General features: G+C 42.2%; 1 protein-coding gene across 1 annotated transcript in view; it reads right to left on the bottom strand.

Moving 5' to 3' along the window:
- Positions 1–12,330, bottom strand: part of SGCD (sarcoglycan delta) — a 132,385-nt gene extending 120,055 nt beyond the window's left edge. The window contains exon 1 of the mRNA XM_054389087.1: positions 12,145–12,330. Within this exon, the coding sequence (XP_054245062.1) occupies positions 12,145–12,330 (186 nt within the window). The remainder of the gene's footprint in view (positions 1–12,144) is intronic.
- Between the last annotated feature and the right edge of the window lie 787 nt (positions 12,331–13,117).

Below are 13,117 nucleotides of genomic sequence, written 5' to 3'. Positions count from 1 at the left end.
ATTAATTTTAAGGACATGTGAAATTAGGAAAAGGAAAGAAAGAAATGAATACAGCAGACTCTCATTTACTAGAGTTCACATACAACTGTCTACCATTTCCAAGTTTCTGTGCCATGTTTCTGAAGCTGGGTGTCTGCCTCTATAAGATTTCAGAGCACAGATTTGTAGTTGTTCCCAGCTATTTCTGTCCACAGAGTTCTCCTGGGTCCTTTTTCTGTGTTTTGTACTGCATAAATTCTTGCAGCATCTATGTATTTGTTTCAAACTGACAAACTTAATAGGTTAGTGAAATCCATTTAATGTGTCACTCTACAGATGATTACCAACCTAAAGCAGCAGTCTTTTTTTCCTCTGTGAGGAGAAAAAGAAAAGTCAAAAAACTCACCCCAAACCAGGATTCAAATTTCTCTCCAGATATTGTCTATATTTCAAAGTTTAAAATCCTTTCCTTTCCAGCCTTGCCTTCTGCAGCTGTATGCTGCCAGCCTGTTGTTCTCTCATTTATATCAGTGTAAACCTAAAGCAATGCCACTAAGGTACATCCCTGTAAGAGGAAAATCAAGTCATGCATCATACTACAGGCTACTCCATGTTTATTTAGCATACTCTACAGGAAATATGGAATTAAGTGCCTTCCTAGCCCCAGGCTCTGAACCCACCTGCAGCACAGATTATTCCCCCAAAGAGGTAAGATGATGTAGGCTGCTCCTGGAGGGCAATCTCTTAGTGTCATTTTGGTGAGTGCAAATTTGTTATGAGTTACAGTGAGTTGGTACCTGGGAAGACGGGAAACACAACCACAGTGCTGTTCCCATGGGTGAGGGATCACAGGATGCCCCAGCTCCTGCTGACTTGCAGGGCACCTGACATTGTGAGCACAGTGGTGGCACTGGGGTCTTTACTCGCATCAGTCTTCCCACTCAAAGAACTGGGTTTTTAGCCCAGCTAAAAATGTGAAATCTTCTCATTTTCAGCTCAAATAGAGAAGGACTGACAAGGTAAACTGCTCTGCAGAAAAGCTTCCTATTAGAAGAAAGGGGTAATGACAGTAAATGTAGCTCCACCGGGAAGAGGAAAGGAATTAAATACATCTGCCTTTGAACATACAGAGATTTTCTTGGGCAATGTGCAAGACTGAATCCTTCATAACACTAACAAAGACAAATATCTTTGGTCAATAGGTCTTGACATATAACTTCAAATAAAGATGAAATTTGCCTTATAACCTGTGCCTGCTGGTGAACTGAATCATTCTCCCCTCTAGACAATACAGTCTGTAAAACCACAGCAGAATTGCTGGGAGCCACCCAATCTTCCTGTAACCCAGAGATCAGCTGCTCAGGTTAAAGTTCCTCCCCTTCACAAGGTTCAAAGCTTTGCTACAAACCTTCTCTCAGTCTCACTGATGACAACTCATCAGCTAAACAAGTGTTTGATTCAAAAGTGGTTTGTGTGCACAAATAGGTAATTACAGAGATTTGCTTTCTAGCATTCAGACAGAATAAAGACTGCAAAAGGCATTTGATTTCTTAATTTCCTAGAACTAAATTCTTTAAAGTCTTGTTTTGAAAAGATAAAATATTTGCTGTCAGAAACAATAGCACCCTACTAAATATTACCTGATCAAAATCAGCACCTACACACATCTGTATGACTACAGGAAATACAAGTATTTTGGGGGCTCTCTACAGAGAACTAAAGCACTTTTGGTTTTGCCTCCCTTTAGGGAGCACTTTGCCAGGCATGTTAGAGGCAGGTCACATAATTTCATGCATTTAACTGGAGCTGCAGCTTCAAAAAGTATGACAAATCTGCTGCTGCCAAACAACGACGTTTCCATTTCTGACATTTCACCTGTAGCCCTCTAAGAGGTCATCCCGAAAGATTTCAGTCCATCTAGACATTTCTGTGTGTTCCAGCATACATTAAACACAACCTTCGGGATAATAAAAAGCAGAAAGCAGGCACGTGTTCCTGCTGACTGGTGTGACACAGAATCACAGAATCAATAAGATTGGAAAAGACCCCAAGGATCATCAAAGTCCAACCTGTCAACCAAGACCTCTAAACCATGGCACCAAGTGCCACGTCCAACCCCCTCTTGAACACCTCCAGGGATGGTGACTCCACCACCTCCCTGGGCAGCACATTCCAACAGCTAACAACTCTCTCTGTGAAGAACTTTCTCCTCACCTCGAGCCTAAACTTCCCCTGGCACAGCTTGAGACTGTGTCCTCTTGTTCTGGTGCTGGTTGCCTGGGAGAAGAGACCAACCCCCTCCTGGCTACAACCTCCCTTCAGGTGGTTGTAGACAGCAATGAGGTCACCCCTGAGCCTCTTCTCCAAGCTAAACAATCCCAGCTCCTTCATCCTCTCCTCATAGGGCTTATGTTTGAGGCCTCTCCCCAGCCTCGTTGCCCTTTTCTGGACATGTTCAAGTATCTCAATGTCCTTCTTAAATTGAGGGGCCCAGAACTGGACACAAGGCATTAAGGTGCAGTGCAAGAACACAGGAAAGCTGAATGTGGTTTTCAGCATTGGTGGAATAAACAGTAGAAAATGGCCATGTCTGCTGCTACAACACACAACCCTTTCATTTCTGTCATGCCTGTTTTCAGATCTGTAATACAAGGAGGGATTTTAATAGAGCTGAAGGGTGCAATCAGAGCGACTGTGCTGCCAGAAGCGGCACGGAAAGGCTGATAGTTGTAATTAGGCAGAATGTGTAAATGAAGCGCTGCATGCTTGAGCCTGAGGTGGTGGCTTTAATGTGAGGTGCTGCTGTGCTCCTCCCCAGACACAGCACACACAAGCCCCCATCACGCCTCTCCAGCCACAGCTCACCTCTCTGTGCCAAACAGGCACTGTGGCACCTGGTGAGAGGAGGAGGGCTGGGTCATAACAGCCATGTAACAGATGAGTGGCTTACTAAATGTCCAGCCTGCTTTATGGAAACACTCCTTGCACCAGGATTACCATGACAAGGTAACCAAGAAGCTTGCCCAAGCCCACGTGTTCCCATGTCAACACCAAGGGCCAGACTATAAGTAGTTTGTCATGAGGAAGATCCACTTCTTTCAGGAACTATGACTAAGCCTGTGGCCTTGAGCACTGTATAGGTGAAGGAGCTGGGAGATGTTCAAGATGTTCCCAAACCCAGAGGCAGCACTGCTGCTTGGCCCCACACACCTCAACCTTGCAAAGCCCCTCTCCTGTGCTTCGCAGTACACGCTAAGCCAACAGGCTTGCAACTTTTCTCTAAAATAACCAAAATACCATGAGAAGTCAATAAAAATTGTGCAAAACTAGAACCTTGTGATGGAAATTCAACCATCAGAAAGACTTAGGCAAGATATGCACCTGTACCTCCCTGTGCAGGACATCACCACACAACACATCCAGTTTGAACAGATGGATTTGTACCCCTGGACTTCTCAAGCACAGCACAAACCAGGCTTTTGAGTAATTAAGCTTTAATTACAGCTGGTTAACTCACGCTAAATAATCATTCATGAGAACTCTCAGTCACCTTCATTGCATAAAGATAAAATAATTTTAAAGGACCTTGTGTGTGGGTGTAAACTTTCAAGTTTGGGTTTGGTTTATTTTTTTTTTTCCCCTTTTCTTCTGGTGGGATGGAAATTCTAAAGACTTCAATTAGAAGTAATTACTGGAGATGTAGAGGCTTCTCTGAGGTTAAGCTGCCCTTCATTTTCTCAAGAGAAGCCTTTAATTAAATGCAAATAATCACAAATTTCATATAGCAGATTGCCATAATTTCACTATTAGTTACTGGATCTCATTTAAAAAGGAAAGAGGTGGGCAGTAGTGTTGGGCGGATGCAAAGTAATGAGAACTCAAGAGGTCAAGGCTGAATTACCTGTATAAATCTATTTCTCTTCTATAAATCTGTCTGCAACCACATAATTTCACTGTTAACAGGTTGTCCTTCATGCAAGTGCACTGGAGTGTAGCCCCATAGAAACTCAGGCCTCAATACAAATAATTACCTCAGTCCATCTTACTGTTGACCATGGCAGCGAAGGCAGGATGGGTAATGGGGAAGATGTAATTGAAGTGGAAATGACCAGAACTAAAATGCAAGCTATGATGAATTCAAATGGTATATTCAAGTTCATCTCCATAGTAGAGCTCTGGAAGAACAGGCACATGAAATGGCAGCAAGTATTTTAAATACATCTATCAGATCAGGTATGGGAGCAAATAAGCAGAAGAGATAATAGAGAATCTGCAGGAGAGGAGGGGACAGGCAGACTCCTTACAACCACAGGTCTGTAATTCTGTTCTCAAAACCATTAGTCTTTAGAGCAAGTTCTGACAGATATGACATAACTGCAGAGACAATATTTCACTTTTTTCTTACTTCTTTTGTTTAGTCAAACACAAGCTTATCCTAGATAACAGACAGCAGTTAGCCCACAAGCTGGGGCTTCACCCCAAAGTGAACACTGCTGCTGCTCAGTATTCTGAGCTGTAAATGCCATTTCAGTGCAAAGGAGAGCCACCTCCATCCCCTTTCCATGGATTATCCTACAACCCTAGAGGCAAACAGCAGGAAATGCCACAAAATATTTTAAGAAGCAGCTTTCAGAAAAGCTGATGGCTTTGTAGTTTCAGGACAAGTTGAAGGGGGCGTGGAGGCTACCCCAAGCAGCACCTCAGTCTTCAGGCAAGCACGCAGAAGAGGTGCTTCAGAAGATTTATATTTTTGTTACAGCAATGGCTTTCAGGTTTTCAAAGCTGAGAAGGTCATTGCTCCCTGTTGTGCCAAGAGTTCAGGACAGATGTCAGGAAGCTCGGAAGGAAGGAAAAAGCACAAGGAACAACAGAAGGAGTGAAAAATTTACTCAACAGCTCAGCTTGGCACATCTGGTTGTTTTGGTTTTGTTTGTTTGGTTGTTGTTGAGTTTTTGTTTGTTTGTTTGTTTGGGATTGTTTGATTGTGGGTTTTTTTTTATCCCCAAATTTAATCATTTCTCCTACTGTACAGTGAGAATATGGGGAGGGATCAGATTGTAAACTATTCAGAGGAGTAAGTGATTATCGACATTTTAGCAATGAGCTTGTTTTTGTTCTTCTGCACATTTATAATAATACCTTTTACATGTTCTCTAAGAGACAAATCTCTCTCTGCTTCAGAACTGCTAGTCTGAAGATCTTTTGTTGGCACTGAGACAAATGCTAATGTGAAGTATCTTATTTCTTCAGATGAAAGAGAAGCTGAGAACAATCTCCTCTGGAGGAAGGTAGCAGAAGGGGGGATCTGGGATCAAGAGTTTATGACTCATCTCCCTGCACAACCCACCCATGACCTTTTGCAGTTTGCTGGGTCCTGCTGCTGTCACACCATGAAGCAGTTCTGCCTAGTCTGATAAAACTTCCCATCATGCAGCACAGTAGGGACGTGGGGCACCAGCACACAAGGCTGTTCACAGGCAGAACTGCCTGGAAATGAAGCATTACACCAGGAGACCAAAAACTCAACCTCACACTGAAAACCACCCAAATCTCTGCTGCTCTCCCCACCTTCTCCATCTATTTTTATCCCTCTGTTCTTGGAAGGATCAAACAAAGCCATAACATATTTTAATGCAGCAATGTATTTTCCTGCTGTGGAGATAGGCACAAGACTGGTTATAGAGGCTCACCAGCAAACCTGCCAGATGATGCTTTGCCTGCATCCATGCAAGCACAAGGAGAGGGGTGTGGCTGAGTTTCCCACAACTTCCTTCAAATCAGAAGCAGTACTAACCAAGAGATGCTGGGTCCTAGGGTATCTCTGCATCAGGGCTACATTCTCTGATGTCCAGTAGGAAAATAGCACTAATAAAAAAAATCTTTTTCTGCTATGGGGACATTTACAATCTCACTCACTCCTGCTGAGTAGTTAAATACACAGCTTATGCAGCACTTCTACAGTAGGGACACCAATAAATAAGATTGCTTTACTCTGCCTATGAAAAAAACAGAAAGTAATTGTGGTGGGGATATTCCTGTCTCCTGGACACATACTTTTGCTCACATGGCTTGAGTATGAACAGCAGCTTAAGACACAACTGAGAAGTGAGAGCTGGAATTCTGTCCACTGAGATGGTAGCACAATCACCTAAGTCTCAGTTCTCCACAAAACCCAACCCAAAATATTTGAGGAAAAAGCTTTATGTGCCATTGTAACATCTGTATACCACAGGCTGTCTTGTGCAACAGTTAAAGCATAAAACCAAAGAATTACCTAAATGATTGCAGTGCAGCATACCCAGCTTGGTTTAGTGGTACTTCTAATTTCACTTCTAATTTCACTATTTCTTTTGCTTCCATGACATATATGTAAGCACCTCATCAATATGGCAGGCCTCTGAAAAACCCAATGGTTCAGCAGAGAGTAGAGACAGTGAGGTAAGAATATGGAGTCCTTTCAGTACTTTTTGGTAACAAGAGAGATGAAAGCCTTAACTGCTCGTGCTGGCTGAGAAAATGTAGTATTAGGATAATAAAAATCAAGCATTATCAGAGACTGAGTTTTCAGAGGTACAGCACTAGAAGAAACCAGTGCACAATAACTCAGCAAGACATCAGTACCAAATGCTTGACACTCTGGAGAAGGCATCAATGAAGGGGTCAAACTTGTAAAAACATCATGCAATATCCTATTAAAACTGGCTATACTATTCTAAACTCCAAATGAGTGGTGGCAAAAAGGTATTCTATGCTATCTTTAAAGAAGGTAACTAACACCAGTTGCTTTTCATACAGAAAGAGGAACTATCTAGGTATGAAATTCAGATCTCTAAAAAGAGTAAAAGAAAACCATAACACATTTATTCCTCAGTCTGGGAGGAAGGGAATTACAATTTACTGTAAAAACTGTAAGTAAAAAGCATTATGGTGAAGGATATGATCCACTGATGTCAAAGACAAGATTCCTACTAAATTCCACAGGGTAAGGATTTCACCCACAGAAACTTCTCCACTTAATAGTACAGCCACTCACAGTGTTGCTTGCTGGTGATGTGAGATCACTGAAAGATTAATATCTTTATATTGACGCAGTCAACGAGGAAAGAAGGGAAGCACACAAAGCTCTTGGGTCATGCAGGCAGCCTCAAAACAATGACTTGTTTTATAAGAGCAGCTGCAAGATTAGGCTGGAGGAGTGCACAATTTTGTATGCATGCGTGTGTGAGGGTGAGAGAGAGGAAAACAAAAGAATTTCATTCTTTCCTCAGTAAGGATAGAGTAATACTAATTCTAACTCTGAACTATTTTAGCTGACTGATTACAATTGCACTGCAAAGCAGAAGCTGAAAAGCAGATCACATTTCTTTTTCATGTTGCCCTCACCATTACACCTAAAGAATTTTATTCTCGTTTTGGCCTTATCATTACAACTAAAGAATTTTATTCTCATTTGGGCCTCACTATTACACCTAAAGAATTTTATTCTCATTTGGGCCTCACCATTACACCTAAAGAATTTTATTCTCATTTGGGCCTCATCATTACACCTAAAGAATTTTATTCTCATTTGAGCCTCACCATTACAACTAAGGAAACTCCAGAGAAATCATGAAAAGTGAATATAAACTGTAGAGTCATTTTCTTCTGAGACAATTTTTTAATCAAAACAAAACCCAAACAAACACACAAACAAACCCTAAAAAACCCAAAACAAAACAAAAAACCCCAAAGTCTGTTCCTTTAAATCATTAATACAAGAATCCTGCCTGTTAGAGCAATGAGCTTTCCTAACTTGAATCCATCTTTACTGCTGTGTTATTACCCTACTGTTTTCCTGTAATTAAAATGTGGCAGGTAGTTTACACACAAGAGGGAGTAATTGTATTGGAAATAACTGTTCATAACCAAAGTTTAAAAGCTCATTTTTCTTATCAACTTTTAATAAAGAAAGCATGATAATAACGATATTTAGCATTTGTGCCACCTAGAGCAGCATTTTATCTCTCTAAATTGCTAACATTTCATTTAACACACCCCTTCAGCTATGAATGTAACCTGCAGTAAGAGAAAATTTGAACAATGGCAGTCATTTATTCCTGTTCAATTAATTATAATAAGAAAATAGGACTGACTCTCATGCTAAAGGACACAAACCTTCAATAAACCCTTGTGTGGTTCTGGAAAGAGAACACAGAGTTTGCATGTGTTGTGGTTAGGGAGAACCCCAGCCTCAGCCTGAACAGATCAGGAGGGGAAGATTCCCCTCTCTCTGCATCCTAAGGAGGATGGAATGAAAAGGGTCATTGCTTGTCCATTTTACGTTGCACTTCCTTAAAGGTGCATGGAGAGACAGCACAAGCAGTGGATTTGCACAGATCTGTAAGCAGCACATGCTCTCCCAGTTTGGAGAGCTGTTTCTCTTATGAAAGACCTTCCAAACAGCAAAGTTGGAGCTTTCACTTTGGATGATTCTTAGATGATGGTTCTCCAGGAATTCCAAGCCTTGCTAATTAGGGAAAAAATATTATTTCCCATGTAATTATGGTTTACAGCATAGTAGACCCTGCTAAAATATCAGTGCAGAATGCCACATGCAAACAGCTTCTGTCCCAGAGAGCATACAATCCAAAACACACAAACAGGCTCCAGCTATGGATAGAAACATCAGGGAAGGGCAAAGGAAAAGCAAGGAGTCCCCAGTGGTTTGATGGGTAAACCACACACTTCTACCAGGTATGTCGAAGACCTGAATGAAACGGAGTTCCCTTTACCTATATATCATCAGAAAGTTGAGTGCTGAACGGTGGTTTCTATCTCAGTTAGGTTAGGACACCATGAGGGTGTATTTGGATTTCAACCCAAACTGGTGGCTTTGGTCCAGATTAATTCTGTGGTTTGGCTAAAGAATGAAAGGAAGGCATTGAGGTAGCAACCTTCAGCAAGCTTCCCACAGTCCCAGAGCTGAACAACCCTGAGGTAAATGAATGGCATAAATGGACCTGGCTATAGCAACCAGCTGTGAGACAGGCAGGTGATATTTGAGGCCCCTCTAGGCCTGTCTCTTATACAACCTGTGCCTGATAAAGGCATTTAAAGCAAAGTGAGGATCAAATAGTACATGAGAAGTGAATGATGGTACCAGAGGATAGAGCAGACAATGACCAACTGGCCCCATGCAGACATGACACTGCTTTGACAGCACTGAGTAAAAGGCAATAGGCACATATCAATTTGTCTAAGCCTTGAACAGCCAGATAAAAGCAAACCCTAGAATAAATTAGTGATGGCTTGCTTATTAAAAGCCATGGATTGGAAGGTCATGGTTTGATTTTACAGGAGTTGTCTCCTGGAACATGAGGCAGGGGGGCATGCAGAGGGGATAGAAAGGGAGGTGGAAGTGGAGTGGATGGGTGCTGCTCCAGTAATGTGCTTGAGAAGGTGGTGGTTTTGTTTCCCACAAGATTGCCTTACTGCATCCCCTCCCCTCCTTCTTCATTCCCCCTTATCAGCATTTTAAACATCCCCAAGTTTTCTTGAGCAGGTTTGCTGTGCTCATTAAAATACTGTGAGCACTTTTTGGCTATAATGAGCACTCATTAAATTCTGGTAAGTGCCAGGACTGTTCTGTGACATTGAATAGACTCAGGTTCTGGGAGGAAAGCTCAGGGGTGGGAAGGTACTGGAAACATTACACATTCTACAAGAACAGAACTACAAACTTTCCCCTCCTTTTTTTGCTCTGCAAGCACTGGCATAGCTTAAACCTGTTAAGGAGCAGCTATTGCTTACTGACTACTCAAATCATTCTCCAGCCCCAGAAGGACTCTCAGCTCCTCTTATCAGAACAGGAACAAATTAAAGATTTTTCCATATTTACATCTCCTCATTTGAGAATTTTCCTACATTTGTTGTTTAGAGATAAAAGTCTGCCTCTAAAATTTCACTTAGCAAAGTGGTTTTCTCAGCCTCAGGGAATGGTGCAGGAGGGATTGCAGAGCAGGATCCAAAGCAGCTGGTGAGGCTGCAGGAGACCAGGAGATGAATGGGTGCATACTGGGGCTAGAATCACATTTTACATGCCTTGTTCTTCTACTTTTTTCCAATTGGTGGTGTCAGAGACAGACACCCTGACTAGTGTGGCCATGCCTATAACCACAAAGTGGTTCCCAATGCAGGATTCAGGGCTACCATCTGTCTTTTTAGCACCGAGTGCTGTACACCACCTAGTAACATCAGAAGATATGAATTAAGTAAAACCATAGACAAATATACTTCACCCTGGACAAATCCCCAGTGACTCAGAGAGCAAGTGACTATTTAAGGAAACAGAAGTAGACAAGAGCTTGAAGATCAGTGCATCAAAAAGAAAAAATAAAAAGGCCAGTGTGGGATGAAGAGGACTGCTGGAGGTGGGAGGTTTCTGTATGTATCCCTTCTGCAGATGGCCTGCAAAATGTACCACTGAAGGAGAAAGAAGCAGAGAAGCTCACCTGACTTCCCAAGCAACTTGAAGAGAGCTGACTGACCACTACCACCAAATAGCAGAAAGCATGGGTCTGACATACCACGGTCTATATGAACCACCCATACCACTGTCTGTACGATAAGCCTATGACTAAGTTCCATCACCTCACAAATATCTATTTTTTTAACTACTTTCATCTAAAGATCATAGTTCAGCACAAAAGGTGTATCAAAATGGCATCAGTTTCACAAGATTAAATAACTGGCCTGGTTCAGCATTAATTGCTCCAGTTTGGCTTGCTCTTCACCCACTCATTGGAGCTTTTTGTGGATTGCTGCTTTATAATTGCTTGCTCCCTAAGCACACAAGCACTGCAATCTTCTGCACACCTTGTCAGCATGCTGGTTAGAGAAAATGAATGTTACGTGTTCCCCTGACACAGCATTCTGTCTGCTGGACACACTAAGTCCAAGATTGTTTACTCAACTTCTCATGGCCCATTAATGGCATAATGGTGTACACAGCTATTAAGGGCTTCACAGGAGCAAAGCAGAGAAAGAAATGCTGAGAGACTTCAAACACGCTGCTGACACTGGAGCCTGGCTGGTAAAGTCCTTGGAAGTAGTCTAGAAGAATTTAGCCTTACAGCTCTCTCATGAAGTAAATCCAGGATTAAAACCTCAAACTTAGATTCTCCTGGAGACTCAAATGATCCCAAAATAACCCCATTTGACCAAGGTGCAATGATTGCTTTGAAGAAGAGAGGACTAATGATTTCATGTCAATCATCCTACTTGTCCAAATTACCTATTGAAAAATTAGGGCCTGCCATACCTGAAAGCTCACTAGCCCTGGAAGTGGGGTGTGCCTGGCTCATCAAGTCCTGACTTGCAGGCTGTTTGAGCAGGAGTGGTGAAGCACATCATTTAAAAAGGCAACTCAAGGTCAAGGCACTACTTACAATCTTGAAAAGTGTTTGAACAGAGTTCAGGTGATGCAGAGAGCACTCTGAGTGTGGAAGGCACCATCTGCCCCACTGTAATCTACCTCCTAGTACAAATGCCCAACATTTTTCTAGGGGCTTCTGGAAAGCTAACTCTGGCCAGGGGATCTGTGCAGCAGGGGAGCGTTACTGGAAGCGCTGATGTGCACCATCCACAGCACAATGAGAATAAAGATATGGTCTACCTAAATACCACACCTGGAGAGTCACCCTAAAAGTTTTATTTTTCTTCATGAAACTTCTGGAAGCATTTCATTAAGGAACAACATGAATTTTCCCTAAGAAAAAGGCAAATCAAGTTTCTTGACTTTCCGGTCACGGGAAAAAAAAAAAAAAAAGGCAAAGAAAGTCTAAAAGAAAGGCTCAAACACATTCCCACAGCCCAGTTCAACGAATGCATTTCATTAATACAACACTTTATAACTGAAAATTGGGAGAGGGAATATTGTTTACATACATGCATATATATATAGCAGGTAGGAGGCACATGATTTGCAATGCTGAGCAGATTCCTCAGCCTGACAGTACTGCAGACATCTTCAGCAGATAAAGACAATCATTGGGTAAATTTGTTTCTCCCTGTGGTAACGACAATCCATGGCAACTAAACCACCCCATTACCGAAGCTGCATCTGAAGTCATGCTCAGAGGAAAGACCATTACCCTCCCCAGACCTTTCAGGGTAACCCCTACTTACAGTTGTGAAGTTCATAACCTTCAGAATCCAGATGGTCATAGCAAGGTTCACCAGGATTAAAATCATTAGGAGCAGCACAAAGAAATAGAGGCATCTCTTCCTCCAGCCATAAATCCCCACTTTGTATACCTGGGGTCCTTCCGAGGTCTGCATCGTGCTCCGGTGCGGGTACTGTTCCTGAGGCATCTGAAATGATCACAGAGAAACAACCATGGGTATAAAACGGCACGAGCAAGCTGATGATAAGAACTGCTTGTGCCTGTGCCTCTTAGAGGGCTTTGTTTTTCTTTTCAGAGTTTACCAGCTGGGCAGCGTCTCTTTCGATATCTTGGCTCTGCATTATTTTTCTTTCTGCTTACCGCATGCAGTAACATAACAAAACAACCCAAAATTTTAGGTGTTAAATGTACAGATACATTTATAAATACATGTGAGCACACTGTCTGAAGGTATCCTATGGAGATCACTCTTGAGTGGCTCTGTTCACCGCCCCAGGTTTTGCAAGGCAGGCACTCCAGGGCCTCCAAGGATCCTGAGGGGAAAATTTTGCATGCGTTTGGTAAAAGCAGTTGAGTTCAGCAGTTTGTTTTGAAGATGCAATATTGCTTCTCAGAGGCTTTAAAGAAGTAAAATATAATAAAATAAACTTAAAAAAAATCATCTCAAAGAAAATCATTCCCTCCAGGCAAAGAAAAAAGGCAAAGAAAAAAGGTGAAGAGGAAATGTTTGCCTTTCTGCCTTTCCACACCCCAATCTTTCTTAAGCCTGAAGCACAAGGTTGTCCAGCTGCCACATCATGAACAAATTATCATCAAAGATCTATGCTGGTCTAACATGACTCTGGTATCCTGGGTGGATATGGCATGCTAGGACAAGATTGGGGCCAAAACCAAGGAAAAAGGGAATGAAGAAAAGCTGGTGCTGAGGAAAGCAGTGCAGCAGCATCCCCAGGAAGAACTGCTTTAAGTCTCCT

This window comes from Indicator indicator, chromosome 18, assembly GCF_027791375.1.
Source record: "Indicator indicator isolate 239-I01 chromosome 18, UM_Iind_1.1, whole genome shotgun sequence".
Taxonomy (NCBI): domain Eukaryota; kingdom Metazoa; phylum Chordata; class Aves; order Piciformes; family Indicatoridae; genus Indicator; species Indicator indicator.
This window is presented reverse-complemented; position numbering and strand designations above follow the sequence as displayed.